The 21,907-nt window shown below is 46.7% G+C and overlaps 1 protein-coding gene across 4 annotated transcripts in view; it reads right to left on the bottom strand.

Moving 5' to 3' along the window:
• The window catches only part of Usp13 (ubiquitin specific peptidase 13), a 116,948-nt gene that overhangs the window by 88,945 nt on the left and 6,096 nt on the right, over nucleotides 1–21,907 (bottom strand). For 3 of the 4 annotated variants that reach the window (XM_075951008.1, XM_075951006.1, XM_075951007.1), the window contains exon 2: nucleotides 2,798–2,923. The exons of the other annotated variant lie outside the window; for it this stretch is intronic. In XM_075951008.1, coding sequence (XP_075807123.1) covers nucleotides 2,798–2,923 — 126 coding nt within the window. The remainder of the gene's footprint in view (nucleotides 1–2,797; nucleotides 2,924–21,907) is intronic. 4 annotated transcript variants of the gene reach the window in all.

A 21,907-nucleotide genomic window follows, 5' to 3' on the forward strand; every position in this document is an offset into this window, starting at 1 on the left:
GAGGCCAGAGATGGCTCTGTGGGTAGAAGTGCTTGGTGTACATGTCTAATGACCTGAGTTTGAGTCCAGAAACACATGGTAGAGGAAGAAAACGGACTTTCAAAGGTTGTCCTCTGATACACACACACACGCATACCTGTGCTCTACACACACACACGCACACGTGCACATATATACGTACACGCACGTGCACATGCACACACCCCCCTGTGGTCTACACACACACACACACCATACACACACACGCATAGACACACAGTGGCAGCCTGAATGAGAACGGCCACCACAGGCTGATATTTTTGAATGTCTGGCCCTATGGAACTATTTTTGGAAAGATTAGGAGGTGAACCACTGGGCACAGAGCAGCTTCTCACACTGTCTCCGCCTTGTGTGGATCAGATGTAAGCTCTTTCCATGGCAACAGAAGAGTGACTCAGAAAAGTCACCAAGAAAACATTCAATGAGAATCATAATTTTTCTAAATGGGTGATAAATACGCAAGAAAATATGCAATCACAGAATGAAATGCCAGATATTTTTACATCATTTCACAACCATTAGACTGGCAAAGACTGGAAGTCAGGTCAAGGAATGGTAAGGGTGTGGACAGAGATACATTCATTCTTTACCACTTAGACAGGAAGACACACTGGCACAAGCATCCTGGGGAGAATTAGCCTTCTCCTGCCAAAAATGAAGGTTGGCACCCACAGGCCAATGGGATCACTAGGTAAGTTTCTTACAGAAATATTTGTATAAGGGTTTCTGTAGAAAATATGTTAAAATGTTCACTGTGGTATTGTTTATTGTGGCAAAGAATAGAAGCAATCTGACTATTCAGCATTAGGAGAAGAATGGAACTTACAGATTATTTGAGGAGAAATTTACATATTAACAGATATTTAGTATTTTCTGTAATACTATTCTGTAAATAAACCCACAGGCATCTCGGCCCAGCTAGCGTCCAGAGCAACACTGAGCGGTGAGGTGCTATGCCCAGTCGTAGATGAGAGTGTGGTGACATGCATCCATGTCTTTAAGGCACATGGTCATACTACATACTATCCACACAGAAATGCAATTAAGATATAACGCTGAGCATGAAAATGATGATGAGAACAAGTGACGGTCACTTTGGAGGAATGAGAGCTCCAGAGGGAACTGGGGATGTGGCTCCATTGTAGAGTGTTTTCCTGGAAGGCGCAGAACACTGAGGTCAATCCCCTACACCACATAAACTGGCCTTGGAGCACACAGCTATAATCCCAGACATAGGGTGGGTTTAACCAAAACTGAGGACGTGCGAAAAAGCCTTATATGGAAACCCACTAGTTAGTAAGCTAACTTCAAAATACAACTAAAAAGGGGGTTCAAACAGAATTACTGTACATCAGAGGACAACGCTACCCCTAGAAGACATGGGTTAGTAAACGCAGGGTCAAGAGCCCCCAGAGGTGTCCGAAACAGCACAGGCTATTGCCACGGCCCTTGGTCAGCACCATAACTACATGGTAAGGCCCTACTGCTGAATACACCACACAGCCTTGCTAAAGATCATAGAAAAATCATACAAAGCAAAAATTATCTTCCCCACTGGCTAGATTTCACAGTTCCTGGGCAAGCTTCAGAGAAATCAAAGAAACCAGTGGTCTTATTGGATCCGCATGAGGGACTATCCAGCTGACAGGGAAGATGTACCTACTCGTGGAACGACAATTACAGGGAAACTAATTGCATTCTGGCTGGATTTGAGGTCTGCTCTACAGGAGAGAATTTACGCCTGATTCTGTAACCCTAGTCAACAGCCGACAGCTATGGGACGTCATGGGCCCTATTACTATTTTGCTAAATGGTTATGTTGTCATTGTTCCTAATATTTATGTCTCTGCACAGACCTAGACTACTTTCAACCTTAGTCATAGAAACTTCTTCCTGAAGTGGGCAATCAGCCAATGCTGAGACCCATGATCAGCCAAAGTGCAAAGAATAAAAGACCCCCCTCATCTCCACAAGGTCAAGGGAAGATGGTAGAAGAGGAGAAGACGGTCAGAGCTCGAGATTAGGAAGCAGGGCTCTGACTTGACAGGGTATTGCCACCATTGACTCACACAGCAGTGATGGTGTGTACAAGACCTTCACAAGAGCAGGCCGGTCAAAGTCCCAGTGGAGGTGAAGGATGTGCTCTCCAGAGTCCACCGCTTGCTGAGGCGTGACCAGCAGTTGAGAGCTGCTGGAGAGGGAATGTTACTCTTTTCTGAACATGCGGCCACTGCTACATTTTCCATGCTCCAGAGGACAGCTCCACATTAGGGTGAACTAATCAGACTCAGTAGGTTATCAAAAGAGATGGAACACAAATTATGGAAAGGGACATGCTGGAGACAACTTGGGGTGTATGTTGGGGGAAGAAATAGGGTGGCTATGATCATGTTTTATAGTATAACTATATAACATTCTCAAGAATAAAGAAAAATTATATTTTTTAAAGAGACAAAGGGATGTAGACTTTCAAGAAAGTTTTTCTTCAGGAAAACATTGGGATGCATTAGGTCTGTACTTTTTCATATTTTAAATTTAAAATTACTTTTTCCAGTTAATCAACTACACAGCTTCTTAACTCCAACAAGTGGCCTAGAAGAAGAAAACTAATACTGGCTAAGGTAAGCACTGGGGTGGGAGGGAACCTGAGTGCCTACAAACTGCTACGGTTTCCTGTCATCATAGAGAACGCAGGGTTCTGAGGGTATGGTCATCCCCTGTGTGGGGCATGCAGGAACTCTCCAGACACCCGTCTCACCTCTCGCATGTGCCTTTTCAGGTGCATGTATACGCTCTGTCCAGTTTTTCGAAAATGTCTTTCAACGTGTTCCCTTCCAAAGGCCAAAAACGTATTCATGCATACATAGAGTCCACCTTCAGAGTTCTAGAAGAAAGAGACAGGGTACAGAGTTACCAAGGACGCCTGGCCAAGTCATCAAGACAGAGACAACTGGAAGAGGAAGGAAGGTAAACGATGAGGGTCAACCTCAGCAAAGGACTACAGTGACTCTTGGAGGTGTCTGCTGGACCCTCAGTGGCTCCCCATCCACCCCTGTAGGGCACTATACTTACTGGATGCAGGCTACTTTCACCCCAGGTGAGATACTGCAGGCCCTAGGAGCGTGGGTCTCACATTTCCCATAGGGCACGGGAAGGGAGGCAGGAAGGAGCTAAGCATTGCAGCGCGCCACGAATTGCATCTCAATGTTCAGTTTGAGTGGAGCTCCTGGGTTCATCTGAGTCTCCAGGAGAAGTCACTCAGGGGAGAGACCTGCCCTTCTCATGGCTGTAGAAGCCAACAGGCCAGGGTTAGATGGAATAAAAGAGGAGAAGGCCTATAATACAGTCATTCTCTCTCTGCTTCCCAGATGCAGCGAGGTGAGCAACTCTGTTCTGCCACACACCTCCCACCACCACATCCTGCCTCACCAGAAACTGCAGCAACGTGGCCAACCATGGGCTGAAACTCTGAAATCATAAGCCAGAATAAATCCTTCCTTTATTAAACTTTTTCTCGGGTGTTTGTCACAGCGACAGAAAGACTAACAGACATGCCTGCTATGCTGTCCAAGAGAATATGTAATAGCTGTTTCTGCTAGCCACTTCAAGACATTTATTAATATTTCCATTTCATATGACTAATATGAGTCATTTTCCCAAGTATATACATCCTGGCACTTTCAGAGTTAGATTTCAATCTGTTTCTCTTTTCATCTCCCCTTGCCACATTTCAAAACACATCAGGTGATTCCATTAGCATAAAGTCAGGGTGGATGTTCACGTCCAAGGCACTTGACTTTCTATCTCAAGTTCATATCTTTTTCTCTCACTGTACCTAATATGCCTCTCTGAATAATTAGTTCATAAAATTGCCCAGCCTTTCTGCACAGGAGAAGGATCCTGATAGACCACTGTTACTCTCACCCTTCCAAAGAAAACGAGAAAAGGATGCAATAGGTACAGAGGCATGCATGCAGCAAAATACCCATGCATGTGAAATAATTCAGGAAAAATACAAAAGGAAAATACTTGCCACCCAGCACATATCAAGATTCCTTATACTGACATCGGTGTGGTGAAGTGCACCTGTATACCCTGCTCTAAGGAGAGTGAGGCAGGAGGATGGCGAGTTTGAAGCTAGACTGGGCTACAGCGTGAGAGCAAAGGAAGGGAAGGAGGAAAGAAAAAAAGGAAAATCCTTTAAAGATAACATTCACCTGACCAATACATTAGAGAAGCCTTCAGATGTTTTTCTTTTAAATAAACGTGTTTTCTAGCATAGTTGCACTCAGAAGATAGATACATATAAATATATCTATAATGGTCGTTGATTTATTAAATCAAGCACCATATCGTGATCAGGAAAAAAATCACTTCCATAAAATAAATGTGAATTCAATTAAAGAACCTAAACCATAAGATACGGGGCGGGGGTAAGTGACACTTGGAATTTGTCATAGAAGTCGTGAGCAAGCCGGCTCTGCAGCCTGACAGGAGTGACAGGAACCGGGTGGGCTCCATGCTCTCTGGAAACAAGGCTTTGGTAACTCCCACATCATAAGGCTGCCTAAGTAGAAAAGGAAAAATACACACCAAAGAGTTTCCTATGCCACAAAGCATTACATAAATGTTGGCTATCTGCTGTGCTGTTGTGAGGTAATTCTCCTACTAATGTAGTCAATCAGCAGAAGGGAGAGGAAGCAATTAGCCCAGCCATGCAGTTTAGGACCAAGAAATGTTCCTCAGTCAGAGAGGAAATGGAGGCAAATAATGAGAGAACAGAGAAACGGACAAAAAAAAAAGAAAATGCTATATAATAACATTTTCCTAAAGGCAAATATCCAACTGCTCCACAATGCAAATTCAAAGTAATAGCCAGGCCAATTCTTTGATAATCTAGCAATGCCCATCTAATAGTTTGGTGTTTGTTTCTCACTTTCTAGTGCATTTGATAGAGACGAATACACCAATCACTTGGTGTCCATCTCTAGGGCTGTGTGGCATTCTCCCAAAGTCCATAATCAAACAGAACAGCTCTACACGAGAGAGAGAGGGGGGGGGGAGGACGGCAACTGTTATAAACATCCGGGCATCTTTCATCCGACACACAAGACTGGCCTCTGGAACAAGGAGTGGCTTCTCTGCTCCTGTGAAGGTACCTTCACCGGGAGCTTGCGAATAGGTGCAAAGTTCAGGGCGCACCGGAACAGAAAGCTGTCTCAAAGCTGCCCAGCAAAGAATCAACAGGCAGTCCGCTCTAATGATCCACGCTCTCGTCCCTCTTGCTTCATTCATGTCTAAATACTGGTCCTAGCTAGGCAGTGTCTCACATCTCTAATCCCAGCACTCAGGAAGCTGAAATAGGGGAATAGCCATGAGTTTAACACAGTCCACTACAGTCCACTTCGGGTCAGCCTTTGTTACAAAGTGATACTCCATCTGTCCCGGACGTTTTTGTCAACTTGACATAAGCTAGACTTATCTGTAAAGAGGAACCTCCTTTGAGGAAATCCCTTCATCCAGATTACTCGTAGGCAATCAATATATGTACTGCCTGATTGATGTGGGAGGCCCAGCCCATTTTGAGTGGTACCACCCCTGGGCATGTGGTCCTGACTCGAATGACTAGGAAAGCAGGCTGAGCAAGCCATGAGGACCAAGCCAGTAAGCAGCACTCCTCCACAGCCTGTTTCAGTTCCTGCTTCCACGTTCCTGCTTTGAGTTTCTTCCCTGAGTTCCCTAGGTGACGGACCATAATGTGGAAGTATAAGATGAAACAAACCCTCCCTGCCCCAAGTTGCTTTCAGTCATCATGTTTTATCACAGCAACGAAAACCATAATCGAGACAGATATTAGTACCAAGGCATAGGGCATTGCTGCCAAAGACCAGATCACGTGTTTCGGGAAGGATCATGGGAAGACTTAGGAATTCTATGCTAGAAAAAGCCACTGAGTGATCTGCATATAAGGGACTAGGAGTATTGCTAGTGACCAAGTCCTCAATGGTGATGTTTCAGAAGGAGGTCGAAGAATTCCTTAAAGGCTTTATCAGGCTCCTTCAGTATTTTAAGACTCGAGATCTGTAGTCCTGAGTCATCTGGGGCTGAACAATCAATCAGCTGTGGTTAGCAGGAGACCAGAACCACAAAACTGGTTCTTTGCTGGGATAATCAGTACTAGTCAGAAGGGACTGAAGAATCAGCTGTGGGTAACAAGAGACCAACAACACTGAGGAGACATCGTCTGTGACGTTTCTTCAGGTCAGCACACAGGAGCTGTGGTCCAGAGGTACCTAGGATATGCCCCCTGCTGGCAGCTGCTCTTTGTACTAACTATGAGTCTCCCTGTAGGCTCTTGTGTTTGAGAGCAGCTGAGGCTTGGCACTGCTCGAGGCGAGGAGAGGACACTGGTGAAAGAAGCCTCCAGCGCAGCAGAAGCCCCAGGATTGGAGTGGCCATAGAGAGAAGCTGAGGCTTGGCACCACGTGGCGGTCCAGAAACCCTGAAGAGAGGCCAGGAGAGGCAGCTCAGGTGCCGTGGAAACACCAGCATTTTGGAGACACCAGCACCTCGAGAAGACCGCTAAGAACAGCAGCTGCTGTGGCGTGGAGCCTGCCTGAAACCGTGAGACACGCCGTGCGTGCTGTAGATGGCAGAGCCCGAGACCTGCAGCTACTCAAGCCTCTGGAGTCGAGAAGATCGTGAGCCCCAGATGTCAGACACTGAGCTTCACACTGGCAGACTTTGGTTTGATGGCTTCGGTTTGATGGCTTTGGTTCATGACTATGTTCTGTTTATTCCCTCTTGGGATAAGAAAATATTTATTTTGATCGTACAGAAATCCACAATTATGAGACCTCGGATGTTTTAGAAAAACTTGGTAATTTTAGAGAAGAGAGACTTTTAGAATTGTAGAAACTGGATTTCTTAGAAAGATCTTGAATATTTTTAAAAAACTTTAGACTTTAAGCATTAAAAAATTTAAAGACTATTAGACTTAAAACTTGGAGTGTTTTATATTGTCATGCTGATGATGTTTTGGGAGTAAGAAAGGAAAAGTTATGATTTAATAGCAATATGTTTGTGTGTCAAATTGACAAGGGGTCAATAATTTCCTGGTAGGTTTTCTTTTGTCAAATTTGGCATAAGCTAGAGTAATCTGGGAAAAGGTACTTTAACTGAGGAAAATACTTCCATCCAGATTGCCTGTAGTCAAGCCTTTGGGGAATTTTCTTGATTAATGAAAGAATAGAAGGGCCCAGCCCATTGTGGGTGATGCACTCCTGTGCATTTGGTCCTGACTTGTGTAAGAAGGCAGGCTGGGCAGGTCCTGAGGGCCAAGTCAGTAAGCAGTACTCCATGGCCTCTGCTTCAGTTCCTGCCTCCAAGTGCCTGCCATGAGTTTCCTCCCTGACTTCTCTTGGTGACAGTCTATGGTGGGGAAGTGTAAGATGAAAAACCCTTTCCTCCTCCAAATACTTTTGGTCACAGTATTTTATCACAACGACCGAAACCCTAGGAAACTATCTCAAAAAATATATAATAGATCCAGTCGGACCACTTTTCAGAGTCAGCCCCCAATAGCATGCACTCTGAACAGCTTCTTTCAAAATTGACGACGCACTGAGGCTGATAAAGTTCCCCCATTCACGTATAGCAAACAGATGCAGAGACAAGCTGATGAGAGCTCCTAGCTCGCAACCTCTTCTCCGCATTAGCTAGCCCCTCTCCTCTAGATCTACCACCAAGGGAACCCGGAGGAGCATCTGCCTCCACCCCCACCTTCAAGCCACCTACATCTGGTGAATGAGCTGTAAACAGAAGAATACGTGAGCAGAACACAGAAACACTTTCAAAAGCAAGGGCAAAACCGGGGGCTGACCCAGCGGGTAAATCACTTCCCAAGAAAGCGCGAGGCCCAAATTCAGATCCCCATTACCCACATGAGAACTGGGACAGTAGCATCCACCTGCGATCCCAGTGCATCTCCAGGAAGATGGAAGGCAGAGGCAGGAGGAGCCGGGGATGCTCTCAGGCCACACCTCTGGCATAAGCGGCAGTGAACATCGAAAGAGAGAGCCTGCCTCAAGCAAGGTGGAAAGTGAGAACAGACACTGGAGGTTGTCCTACAACTTCTACACGTGCACTGTGTCATGCACACACACACACACACACACACAAAGAGAGAGAGAGAGAGAGAGAGAGAGAGAGAGAGAGAGAGAGAGAGAGAGAGAGAGAGAGAGATAATAAAGGGGCGTTGCTAAAATACACTGCAGGGAATGCAGAGATCATACAGTAGGCAGAAAGATGTAAGGTATCATGAATAAAATCTGCATCCCCACAAAAGCCAAGCTGACACGATCACAAGGCTTCAACACTGAGGTTCAACTCAATAAGAGATATAATGAATTACATTACAACCTCTCCCACATAATGGCGTCAAAAGTTCATGCAATGCTTTTCAATGTGTGCATGACCTTTCCGTGGCCACTTATTCATTAATTATGGTGTATTACCTACCCTACATGCTATTCATAAGCACCATCAAGGACAAAGTGACTTCTTCTACATTGTCTGCCATTTAAAACAATGACAGAAGATTCCCCAACGAAGGTCAAGGTCACGCGTCTCCGAGACACGTGTGAATGAGTCAACAGTCATTGCAAATAAAAATACTCCACACTGTCAATCAGCAGGTGCTCAGAGAACTCTGTGTATGAGGGTGTTCTCTTGGAGAGCAGCCTTACTGGCAGGCAGGAAAGCAGAAAGTGCCTGTGAGAGGTGACAACTCAGGAAGCTGGGCACTTCCAGCATCTCCTGTGGAAAACAAGAAGTCACTGCCATAACAAGCACGGCACAGGGAGCCAGCATCAGCACACGGCCACAGCCAGGATGGAGACTGACCCACATGCTATTATAGTGGGAAGACAAAAGGGACAAGGGCACAGTGTCTTCTGGAACACTGACTTCAAAATAAAAGTTGGGGAGAAAAGAACTAGAATTAGCTGCCTGGAGTTATGAGATGAAGTACCATGCATGATCCATCCTTCAAATGGAAGCCATTAGAGCAGACTTGAGAGCACATACTGAGGGAACACGCATGTGGTGATTTTCCTGCAAAGAAAATGGAGCCAGCAAACATGGTGGCACACACCTATAATTCCAAAGCTCAGGAGGCTGAAGTTTGCCTTGGAAACACAGGAAGACCCTACCTCCAAGACAAAGTTAAAAACAAAACTGAGTATGCATGTATGTATGTATGTATGTATGTATGTACGTAAAACATTATAGCATATACAACATACATCCTCTAATATGTGACATTTTCTTCATGTGATGGAGGGACATTGTAGGATCATTTTTTTCATATTATTTTATCTGAGTGGGCTCAATGCATGTATGTACAAATGTACAAGTATATGGATGAGATACCTGTGCATGTTTACACGCATGGGAAACTGCACAGGTGGGGTGTCTGTGCATGTGTGTACACATGTGTATAGATGGGGTGTCTGTGCATGTGTGTACACATGTGTATAGATGGGGTGTCTGTGCATGTGTGTACACATGTGTATAGATGGGGGTGTCTGTGCATGTGTGTGCACATGTGCAGGTGTATAGATGGGGGTGTCTGTGCATGTGTGTACACATGTGCAAGTGTATAGATGGGGTGTCTGTGCATGTGTATGCACATGTGCAGGTGTTTAGATGGGGTGTCTGTGCATGTGTGTACACAGGTGTATAGATGGGGTGTCTGTGCATGTGTGTACACATGTGTATAGATGGGGTGTCTGTGCATGTGTGTACACATGTGTATAGATGGGGTGTCTGTGCATGTGTGTACACATGTGTATAGATGGGGTGTCTGTGCATGTGTGTACACATGTGTATAGATGGGGTGTCTGTGCATGTGTGTACACATGTGTATAGATGGGGTGTCTGTGCATGTGTGTGCACATGTGTATAGATGGGGGTGTCTGTGCATGTGTGTACACATGTGTATAGATGGGGTGTCTGTGCATGTGTGTACACATGTGTATAGATGGGGTGTCTGTGTATGTGTGTACACATGTGTATAGATGGGGTGTCTGTGCATGTGTGTACACATGTGTATAGATGGGGTGTCTGTGCATGTGTGTACACATGTGTATAGATGGGGTGTCTGTGCATGTGTGTACACATGTGTATAGATGGGGTGTCTGTGCATGTGTGTACACAGGTGTATAGATGGGGGTTTCTGTGCATGTGTGTACACATGTGTATAGATGGGGTGTCTGTGCATGTGTGTACACATGTGTATAGAAGGGGTGTCTGTGCATGTGTGTACACATGTGCAGGTGTATAGATGGGGTGTCTGTGCATGTGTGTACACATGTGTATAGATGGGGGTGTCTGTGCATGTGTGTACACATGTGTATAGATGGGGGTGTCTGTGCATGTGTGTACACATGTGTATAGATGGGGTGTCTGTGCATGTGTGTACACATGTGTATAGATGGGGTGTCTGTGCATGTGTGTACACATGTGCAGGTGTATAGATGGGGTGTCTGTGCATGTGTGTACACATGTGCAGGTGTATAGATGGGGTGTCTGTGCATGTGTGTACACATGTGTATAGATGGGGTGTCTGTGCATGTGTGTACACATGTGTATAGATGGGGTGTCTGTGCATGTGTGTACACATGTGCAGGTGTATAGATGGGGTGTCTGTGCATGTGTGTACACATGTGCAGGTGTATAGATGGGGTGTCTGTGCATGTGTGTACACATGTGTATAGATGGGGTGTCTGTGCATGTGTGTACACATGTGTATAGATGGGGTGTCTGTGCATGTGTGTGCACATGTGTATAGATGGGGGTGTCTGTGCATGTGTGTACACATGTGTATAGATGGGGTGTCTGTGCATGTGTGTACACATGTGTATAGATGGGGTGTCTGTGCATGTGTGTACACATGTGTATAGATGGGGTGTCTGTGCATGTGTGTACACATGTGTATAGATGGGGTGTCTGTGCATGTGTGTACACATGTGTATAGATGGGGTGTCTGTGCATGTGTGTACACATGTGTATAGATGGGGTGTCTGTGCATGTGTGTACACAGGTGTATAGATGGGGGTGTCTGTGCATGTGTGTACACATGTGTATAGATGGGGTGTCTGTGCATGTGTGTACACATGTGTATAGATGGGGTGTCTGTGCATGTGTGTACACATGTGCAGGTGTATAGATGGGGTGTCTGTGCATGTGTGTACACATGTGTATAGATGGGGGTGTCTGTGCATGTGTGTACACATGTGTATAGATGGGGGTGTCTGTGCATGTGTGTACACATGTGTATAGATGGGGTGTCTGTGCATGTGTGTACACATGTGTATAGATGGGGTGTCTGTGCATGTGTGTACACATGTGCAGGTGTATAGATGGGGTGTCTGTGCATGTGTGTACACATGTGCAGGTGTATAGATGGGGTGTCTGTGCATGTGTGTACACATGTGTATAGATGGGGTGTCTGTGCATGTGTGTACACATGTGTATAGATGGGGTGTCTGTGCATGTGTGTACACATGTGTATAGATGGGGTGTCTGTGCATGTGTGTACACATGTGTATAGATGGGGTGTCTGTGCATGTGTGTACACAGGTGTATAGATGGGGGTGTCTGTGCATGTGTGTACACATGTGTATAGATGGGGTGTCTGTGCATGTGTGTACACATGTGTATAGATGGGGTGTCTGTGCATGTGTGTACACATGTGCAGGTGTATAGATGGGGTGTCTGTGCATGTGTGTACACATGTGTATAGATGGGGGTGTCTGTGCATGTGTGTACACATGTGCAGGTGTATAGATGGGGTGTCTGTGCATGTGTGTACACATGTGCAGGTGTATAGATGGGGTGTCTGTGCATGTGTGTACACATGTGTATAGATGGGGTGTCTGTGCATGTGTGTGCACATGTGTATAGATGGGGTGTCTGTGCATGTGTGTACACATGTGTATAGATGGGGTGTCTGTGCATGTGTGTACACATGTGTATAGATGGGGTGTCTGTGCATGTGTGTACACATGTGTATAGATGGGGTGTCTGTGCATGTGTGTACACATGTGTATAGATGGGGTGTCTGTGCATGTGTGTACACATGTGCAGGTGTATAGATGGGGGTGTCTGTGCATGTGTGTACACATGTGTATAGATGGGGGTGCCTGTGCATGTGTGTACACATGTGTATAGATGGGGTGTCTGTGCATGTGTGTACACATGTGTATAGATGGGGTGTCTGTGCATGTGTGTGCACATGTGTATAGATGGGGTGTCTGTGCATGTGTGTACACATGTGTATAGATGGGGTGTCTGTGCATGTGTGTACACATGTGTATAGATGGGGTGTCTGTGCATGTGTGTACACATGTGTATAGATGGGGTGTCTGTGCATGTGTGTACACATGTGTATAGATGGGGTGTCTGTGCATGTGTGTACACATGTGTATAGATGGGGTGTCTGTGCATGTGTGTACACATGTGTATAGATGGGGTGTCTGTACATGTGTGTACACATGTGCAGGTGTATAGATGGGGTGTCTGTGCATGTGTGTACACATGTGTATAGATGGGGTGTCTGTGCATGTGTGTGCACATGTGTATAGATGGGGTGTCTGTGCATGTGTGTACACATGTGTATAGATGGGGTGTCTGTGCATGTGTGTACACATGTGTATAGATGGGGTGTCTGTGCATGTGTGTACACATGTGTATAGATGGGGGTGCCTGTGCATGTGTGTACACATGTGTATAGATGGGGTGTCTGTGCATGTGTGTACACATGTGTATAGATGGGGTGTCTGTGCATGTGTGTGCACATGTGTACAGATGGGGGTGTCTGTGCATGTGTGTACACATGTGTATAGATGGGGTGTCTGTGCATGTGTGTACACATGTGTATAGATGGGGTGTCTGTGCATGTGTGTACACATGTGTATAGATGGGGTGTCTGTGCATGTGTGTACACATGTGTATAGATGGGGTGTCTGTGCATGTGTGTACACATGTGTATAGATGGGGTGTCTGTGCATGTGTGTACACATGTGTATAGATGGGGTGTCTGTGCATGTGTGTACACATGTGTATAGATGGGGTGTCTGTGCATGTGTGTACACATGTGTATAGATGGGGTGTCTGTGCATGTGTGTACACATGTGTATAGATGGGGGTGCCTGTGCATGTATGCACACATGCATGCGAAGGCCAGAGGTCAACCTTGGATGCCATCTTCAGGCACAGTCTTCCTTGTTTTATTGAGAAAGGATCTCTCATGGGCTGAACTCGCCAACTAGGCTGGCTGGCCATCAAGCTCCAGGAATCCACTTGTCTTTGTTTACCCAGCGCTGGAGATTACGTACATAACAGCACACTTAGCTTTTGTACACTGGGGTTCAAACTCAGATCTTTGAGTGTGCTATCTCCTCAGCCCTCTTGGCATTTTCTGCTTGTTACTCAGGAACTTAGATTTGTTTCTTAATTTAAAATGGATAAAAATTAGGGTTGGACGGCGGTGGTGGTACATGCCTTTAATACCAGCTCTCGGGAGGCAGAGTCAGGCAGATCTCTGAGTTCAAGGTCTACAAAGTGAGTTCCAGGACATTCAGGGATACACACAGAAAATCCTTGCCTCAAAATTGAAGAAGGAGGAGGAGGAGGAGGAGGAGGAGGAGGAGGAGGAGGAGGAGGAGGAGGAGGAGGAGGAGGAGGAGGAGGAGGAGGGAAGAAAGAAAAGAACGGAGGGAGGGAGGGAGGGAGGGAGGGAGGAAGGAAGGAAGGAAGGAAGGAAGGAAGGAAGGAAGGAAGGAAGGAAGGAAGGAAGGAAGGTAGGTAGGTACTGGGCTTGGGAAATGGCTCAGCAGTTAAGAGCACCTAGTGTTCTTGCAGAGGACCTCCATTTGGTCCCCAGAACCTACACTGGCTGACTCACAGGGGACCAAACGCCCTCTTTTGGCATCTATGGGCACCTGCATTCCCGTGTGTGCACACATAAATGGTAAGAGACCAGGCAAGCAAAGACAGATGAGCAGCCTAACCAGATGTGCAGCAAGACAAGCTCTGATGGTCGAGGAATAAAGGAGACAATGGGATGTAGCTTAGCCAGCCCAGCACTGCCTGTGATCCCAGAACTGGGAGGTAGAGGTAGCAAGATCATCCCCAGCTACACAAGGAGTTCATGCGACACCATGAGCCAAAAGTTCAAAAAGAGATAACCTACTCCTGGTACTGAGGTTTTCATTTGCTAGCATGTAATATCTAGTTGGGGTATTGTCTTCCCCCTCTTAGAAGGTTTCCATATGGCTTTTTCAAAGTGGCTTTAGCATTAGCTATCCCTCTCCATATCCCTTCCTCCACCCTGACCCTGCAGCCCCTACCCCACTGCAAGCTTTCCTGATCCTTTACTCAATCTTAAGCCTTTATTCTACTCCAGTCTATCTCCTCCCCATTGAAACTGCCTGGCCCCCAAAAGCCCCTTATTAAACTCCTGACCTCTACAGGTATTTCAAATAAAACGCACATATCTGAAAATTCAAAGTTAATGGCCAGACATGAGAAAAGACATGTAACATTTGTCTTTCTGGGTATGGGTTACCTCACTTAGAATGGTTGTCTCCAGCCCCATCAATTTGCCTGCAAATTTCATGACCTCATTTTTACTAACTTCTTAGCTAATTTTATTATTCTTTGTATATGTTCATATTTGTGTGAGCACATTTGCATGCATCTACATGCATGTGGAAACCAGAGGTCAGCCCCAGGTATTGCTCCCCAGGCACCCTCTGCCTTTTTCTTTTGAGGCAGTCTCATCGTCCTGGAACTTACCAAGTAGGCCAGGCTGGCTAGCTAGTGAGCCCCAGGGATCCACTTCTGTCCGTCCTCTCTGCACTGCACAGCCTCACCCAACCTTAAGTGGGTGCCGAAATCCAAACTCAGTACTTTAGACTTCACCCATTGAACTCTCTATAGCCCGTGCCCAGCTTTTCTTCAACATGGACTGGGAGGCTCAGCCTCAGGCTTCATTCCTTTGAGGTAAGCACTTTTACCAGTTGAACCATCTCTTGAGACCCTAATCTTATTCTTTAAATGGGATGGTTCAGGATGCAACTCCCTGCCCTGATTAGACTCTGTGAACATGAGGAATGGGTTCCCAGGCAAGCCCATGCTCAGATGATGCAAGTATGAGCAGAGTTACATGGGTATTCCCTCGAAAAGTCAGCAAACCCTAAGGTCCATAATTCTCACAGTGAACCCGACATCTCACAGGATCCCCGAGAACACAACGCCTGTTTGGCAAGCCCAGTGGTTCTCAATCTTCCTAATGCTATGAGCTCTTAACACAGTTCCTCATGTTGTGGTGACCCTTCCCATAACCACAAAATCATTTTCATTGCCACTTCATAAGTGTAATTTTGCTACTGTTACGAACTGTAGTGTAAATATTTGATATGCAGATGGTCTTAGACGACCCCTGTGAAAGGACTGTTCAAATCCCGGAAGGGTTGCAACTCACGGGCTAAGAACCGCTGGTCAACCCCAAGAGAAGCGTCATTCTCTTCTCAGAGGACACACACACGCACGCACATGCACACACACACACACACACACACACACACACACACACACACGAGAAACACAGACCAAAGATCATGGATACTGTGGTAGTTTGAATAAGAATGGCCCCCATAGGCTGGTATATTGGAAGGTTTAGGGAGTGGCACTATTTAACAGGATAAAGAGGTGTGGCCTTGTAGGAGTGAGTGTGGGTGCGGCCTTTTGGGGGTAGGTATGTCAATGGTGGTAGGCTTTGAGGTTTCAAAAACCCATACCAGGTCCAGTGTCTCTCTCTTCCCAATGCCTGTGGAGCAGGATGTAGAACTCTCAACTTCTCCAGCACCAAGTCTGCCTGTGTGCCCATCATGACAATAATGGACTAAACCTCTGAAACTGTAAGCCAGCTCCAATTAAATATTTTCTTTTATGAGAATTGCCATGGTCCCGGTGTCTCTTCACAGCAACGGAACCATTGACTAAGACAGTCACTACACAGAACAGCAGAGAGACGTGTTCAGCAGGATTACACATGTCCTAGGCTGGGGACCCCTAACCTCCCCTAGACATCCAGAAATGAAGCCCCTGCTAAGGTCACATGGCTATTAAGGAGTAGGGGCTAGACTGAACCAGGCCAGTCTGCCCCACAAGGCTGACTAGTATTTCTGAGAAGCAGATGTCATTTTATTGGCAGGAGTCGGGTGGGCGGCTGTCGGCAAGCACCGCAGTTGCTGCCAGGGCTTGCAAAAAAAAAAAAGAGCAGCTTTTCCTTCCAGGCTGCTGCGTTCGAGGCAGAAGAGGCAGGGCCAGTCACCCAACTAGAGTGAGGGGCCAGGCTTTCCTGTAGAGAGAGGAGAGGTGTGCCCTTCTCAGATGTCAAAGGGCAGCTGACTCCCTGTAAAGAGGCCCGCTTCTAGCTAAACTCACCCTACCCAAAACAGTTTCCATGACCCCGAGGACTGGGCTGGACGACGCTGCTGAACCACCCGAAGGGTTGGGAATCCTCAGTCTTACGTCTTACCGTTCTCATCTGCTGTGTCCGAAACCAAAAGGGGGCCCTGGAGAGAGAATTCGCACTCCCAAAGTCTCAGGCTGGAGACCCGTTATCCCATACAGTGAACCCCAAGTGGCCATGCACATGAACTATTCAGCCCTACCCTATTCGGTTTTGCCCTTAAAATACAATTCAAGAATTAGCTTCACCCTGCTTTTTATACTCCCAACCCCACATTCCTGTTCTTACCTTCTCTTTCCTCCTGGCCATCCAATGTTCTGCCCCCCCTCCCCCCGACCCCCCACCCCCCCACCCGCCAGCAGACCGCCAATCCTGTTTCGAAGAACTGCTGGGAACAGGGACGTCTATGTCCTGGTCACCCCTCCTCCACAGTCACACCCAAAGAATCAGCCAGGGCACAGAAACCGACATCTGACTTCTCTAGGAGAAAGTTTGCACAACTGCAGCCACTAACAAGTGTCTTTTAAGGCATTTCTCCTTCCTAGCTAATCACGTACACAAGTACACACTACGAATCTACTCCACGGTGGTGTGGAGTCACGTCTATTCTGCCCAGAACAGCTTGTAATATAGCCTGTTCATGTGTCTGGAGGAACTACTATCCCAAGCTCCTGCCTGAGGGTACCTGAACTGGAAACAGTCAGAGGAAAGGCAGGAAGGATATAGCAGGCACTGCTTCCTCCAAAGATTCCAGGAAAACACACAGAGATGACTCCCAGGGACACAGAGGTGACCCCAGGGACACAGAGATGGCTCCCAGGGACACAGAGGTGACCCCAGGGACAGAGAGATGGCACCCAGGCACACAGAGATGACTCTCAGGGACACAGAGGTGGCTACCAGGGACACAGAGGTGACTCCCAGGGACACAGAGGTGACTCCCAGGGACACAGAGATGGCTCCCAGGCACACAGAGATGACTCCCAGGGACACAGAGGTGACTCCCAGGGACACAGAGGAGGCTCCCAGGGAAACAGAAGACGTTCCCAGCCCCTCACAAATTCAGAGTTCTCAGACCACCACATTCCCGGATCCCAGACCTTGGAGGTCCCTCCTGTTCCTAACTTCCCAGCCAGGACAGAGTCCCAGTACACTTGTATATCCTGTCTCACCTTCCTCATGGCCCCCCTGACACACTCCATTCCCAGGACACTGGCCTGGAGTCCTCTCCTACAGGCTCTATGGACTCAGTCACCAACTCTCTACTGGCTTATTACCTGCCCCCTCCCCAAGTTCCATCTCCGCGGCCACTGTCCTGATGAACGGGTATCCTCCAGGACAAAAGCAACTTTCTACTGGGACCCTTTGCTCCGGGTTTCCAACTCCCCACAATGCCCCTAGTCTCCATTCCTCTTCTAGAAGAGCAGCCACCTGGCCTCCAGCCTCTCTCTACTCCCTCACTCCTAAGAAGCCTGTCCATCCGAACTAATTTGTTTGCAGACAGGGTCTTACATAGCCCAGGCTATCCTTGAACTTGCCAAAGTAACCAAGGCTGGGCCTGAACTCTTGGTCCTCCTGCCTCCAGCTCCCACGTGCTGGGATCACAGGTATTTGTCACCACCGCCAGATCTCCACCGGATCTTATCTCATCGAGACCATTATCCTCTTTCTAGTCCCTGGAATAGTGATCAGCTCTGCTGCCCAGTCTCCCCACTGACCTGCTCTTCCTGAAGACAGTTTACTGACTCAAACAAGTGAAAGGCCTCATGCCTTCACGAGGATCCCATCCCCATCCAGGAGAGGTTCAGTCACATAACACATCAGAGCTAACATCACACCTATTACACACCAGACTCTGAATGAGCCCTTGAAGTCACCTAACCTCTCTGACTGTTTCTTTACCTGCGACAGTAACGGTCTCCCTTCTGCCAGTTATTATACCCCTAGGACACAAGAGGATGTGCAGGAAAGTCCCCGGTGATTGTTGGTGCCATAAGGGACACATTCAAGTAGAAGGCACAGAGATCTGTCACTTTCCTCCTGCTCATGGCCTCTGTCTCCTCCGTCACCTTCCCCAGTGCAGGCCTCATGGTGGGGGTCTACATAAGACATGACACAGACCCGGTGACGCAAACAAAATGGCGGTGTGGGGGGATTGGGGTTTCATGTAGTCCAGGCTGGCCTTGAACTCACTAGCTACCGGAGGATGATCTTGAAGTCCTGATCCTCTTGACTCCATCTCTCTCGGGCTAGGATGACAGGCTTGCACTATTACCCTGGTATCATGCGTTTCTGGGGACAGACAAGAGCTCTGTACATGCTGAGGAAGCACTCTATGCACTGCTGAACCCCAAGTTTCCGCTTCTCATCACTGGAAACACATAGTCTCCTGCACCCAGGCACTGACTCAGGCCAGTACTGGGCATGCACAAATCCATCATATTTGTGTCTCCGCTACTGTCCTGATGTCTCGGCCCTCATCCAGGCAGTCACTGTGCAAACAGACAAGGGGTCTCGGGCCAATCGCACACTTCTAAACACAGATGGCAGCGCAGTCCTGGTGGCATCCAGAGAGATCAGGCCTCTCGTCCTCTCTGGGGGATGTCATGCAATCCATTCTACAAAGCCCCTGGGGCACCTAGAGGCACAGTGCACAAAACACCCAAGACACCATTCCCTGGCATCTCAAGCCTCAAATTTAGGACTTCAACAATAATATAGCAAAATTAAAATACCACACTGAATATTTGGAGTAATATTTTTATTCCAAAATATAAGTACAGGGTTTGAAAGAGACAAGCCACCAGAAAAGGTTCAGGCTTAGTAACACAGGCTTACAAACAGTGTAATTTTCACTTTTCTGTTCTTTTCCCTTTTGAACAATCTGCATCCCACAGTGACAAAAAAAAAAAAGGTGCTTAAAAACAAATGAAAGCAGAGGAGAAAGAAACAGAGTAGAGCCTACCTAACTGAGCGGGCGGGTAGGGTTTCTCATAGTCAACAGCTGAGCCAGCTCTAAGGCATGACTGTGGCCATCCTGGGGAAAGCGTCAGAGCCAGGTAGACGGGTAAGGTGTGGAGCTCCTAAGACTGGACAGGTGTCGGGAACAAGCATTAGAGAGGTGGGTCAGCAAAGCAAAGTGAGGATGTAATTGGGGCTTTTATTACTCTTTTGGCTCTTTGGGGGGAGCCTGCCATCCAGCTCCCAAATAAACCACACAGAGGTTTATTCATTTTCTAAGAATGCCCAGCCTTAGCTTGGCTTCTTTCTTGCCAGCTTTTCTCAAATTATCCCATCTAACTTTTACCTCTGGGCTTTTCCCTTTCTCTATTCTGTATACCTTTCTTTACCTCTTACTCCAGAGCTGGCTGTGTAGCTGGGTGACTGGCAACTGGAGTCCTCCTCCTTCTTCTCTTGCTTCTTGATCTCTCTCTCTCTCTCTCTCTCTCTCTCTCTCTCTCTCTCTCTCTCTCTCTCTCTCTCTCCAGATTTTTCCTTCTATTTATTTTCTCTGCTTGGCAGCCCTGCCTATCCTTTCTCCTGCCTGGCTATTGGCTGTCCAGCTCTTTCTTAGACCAATCAGGTGGTTTAGACAGGCAAAATAACACAGCTTCACAGAGTTAAACAAATGCAACAGAAAAGAATGCAACCTATCCTTTAATCATTAAACAAATGTTTCATAGCATAAACAAAAGTAACACATCTTAAAATAATATTCTACAACAGAGAAGCTGAAATGCTGTCATCTGAACAGCAGTACTGGGCAGTTCTGGGCAGGAAATAATATCGAACAGGCATGCTAGGAAGGTTCCAGAGGACAGAGTGTGAGACTTTCCTTGGTTAAGAAGCTTCTAAAAGGGCCCAGCAAGACTCGACGCTTGAGCATTGGCATGTAAGGGAGAGAGGAGGCTACCCCAGATCTAGTGACTGGCAGAGTGGGGCGTTCGGAAAAGAGATGCTATGTTTGCAGTGGAACAATTCACAAAAGCAGAGGGAGTACGTGTTTGTGTGCCAGTATATGTGCATGTATGTACGTGAGCCTGTGTTTGTGTATGTGGGTATACAGCCATATGTGTATTGTGTGTGTTCACATGTTTGTGTATGGGGTATACATCCATGTGCGTATATGTGTGTTCACGTGTTTGTGTATGTGGGTATACAGCCATATGTGTATGTATGTGTGTTCACGTGTTTATGTATAGGGGTATACATCCATGTGCGTATATGTGTGTTAACATGTTTGTGTATAGGGGTATACATCCATATGTGTATGTATGTGTGTTCACGTGTTTGTGTATAGGGGTATACATCCATGTGCGTATATGTGTGTTAACATGTTTGTGTATAGGGGTATACATCCATATGTGTATGTGTGTGTGTTCACGTGTTTGTGTATGTGGGTATACATCCATGTGTGTATATGCGTGTTCACGTGTTTGTGTATGTGGGTATACAGCCATATGTGTATGTATGTGTGTTCACGTGTTTGTGTATAGGGGTATACATCCATGTGTGTATGTATGTGTGTTCACGTGTTTGTGTATGTGGGTATACAGCCATATGTGTATTGTGTGTGTTCACGTGTTTGTGTATGGGGTATACATCCATGTGTGTATATGTGTGTTCACGTGTTTGTGTATGTGGGTATACAGCCATATGTGTATTGTGTGTGTTCACGTGTTTGTGTATGGGGTATACATCCATGTGTGTATATGTGTGTTCACGTGTTTGTGTATGTGGGTATACAGCCATATGTGTATTGTGTGTGTTCACGTGTTTGTGTATGGGGTATACATCCATGTGTGTATATGTGTGTTCACGTGTTTGTGTATAGGGGTATACATCCATATGTGTATGTGTGTGTGTTCACATGTTTGTGTATGGGGTATACATCCATGTGCGTATATGTGTGTTCACGTGTTTGTGTATGGGGTATACATCCATGTGTATATGTATGTGTACTCACGTGTTTGTGCATGGGGGTATGTGTGCATTATATGCACAGGGAGACTAAAGGTTAATGTTAGATGTCTTCCTCAATTGTTCTTCACCCTATCTTTTGAGGCAAGGTCTCTCATTGAGCCTGGAGCTGGACAATTCATCTAGACTGGCTGGCCAGTGAGCCCCAGGGATCCTCCTTTCTCCTCAGCACTGGGATTACAGCACTCACCACCATGCCCAGCTTTTTACATGAGGTCTGGGGATCCAATCTCAGGTTCGCACACTTACATGACAAGTATTTCAGTGAGTGAGCCATCTCCCCAATCCTTAGGAGACTGTTTCTAAAACACAAATAGCCAGCCTCTAATGCCATTTGTTTCAGGA

The sequence above is a fragment of the Microtus pennsylvanicus genome, chromosome 16, assembly GCF_037038515.1.
Source record: "Microtus pennsylvanicus isolate mMicPen1 chromosome 16, mMicPen1.hap1, whole genome shotgun sequence".
In the NCBI taxonomy this organism is placed as follows: domain Eukaryota; kingdom Metazoa; phylum Chordata; class Mammalia; order Rodentia; family Cricetidae; genus Microtus; species Microtus pennsylvanicus.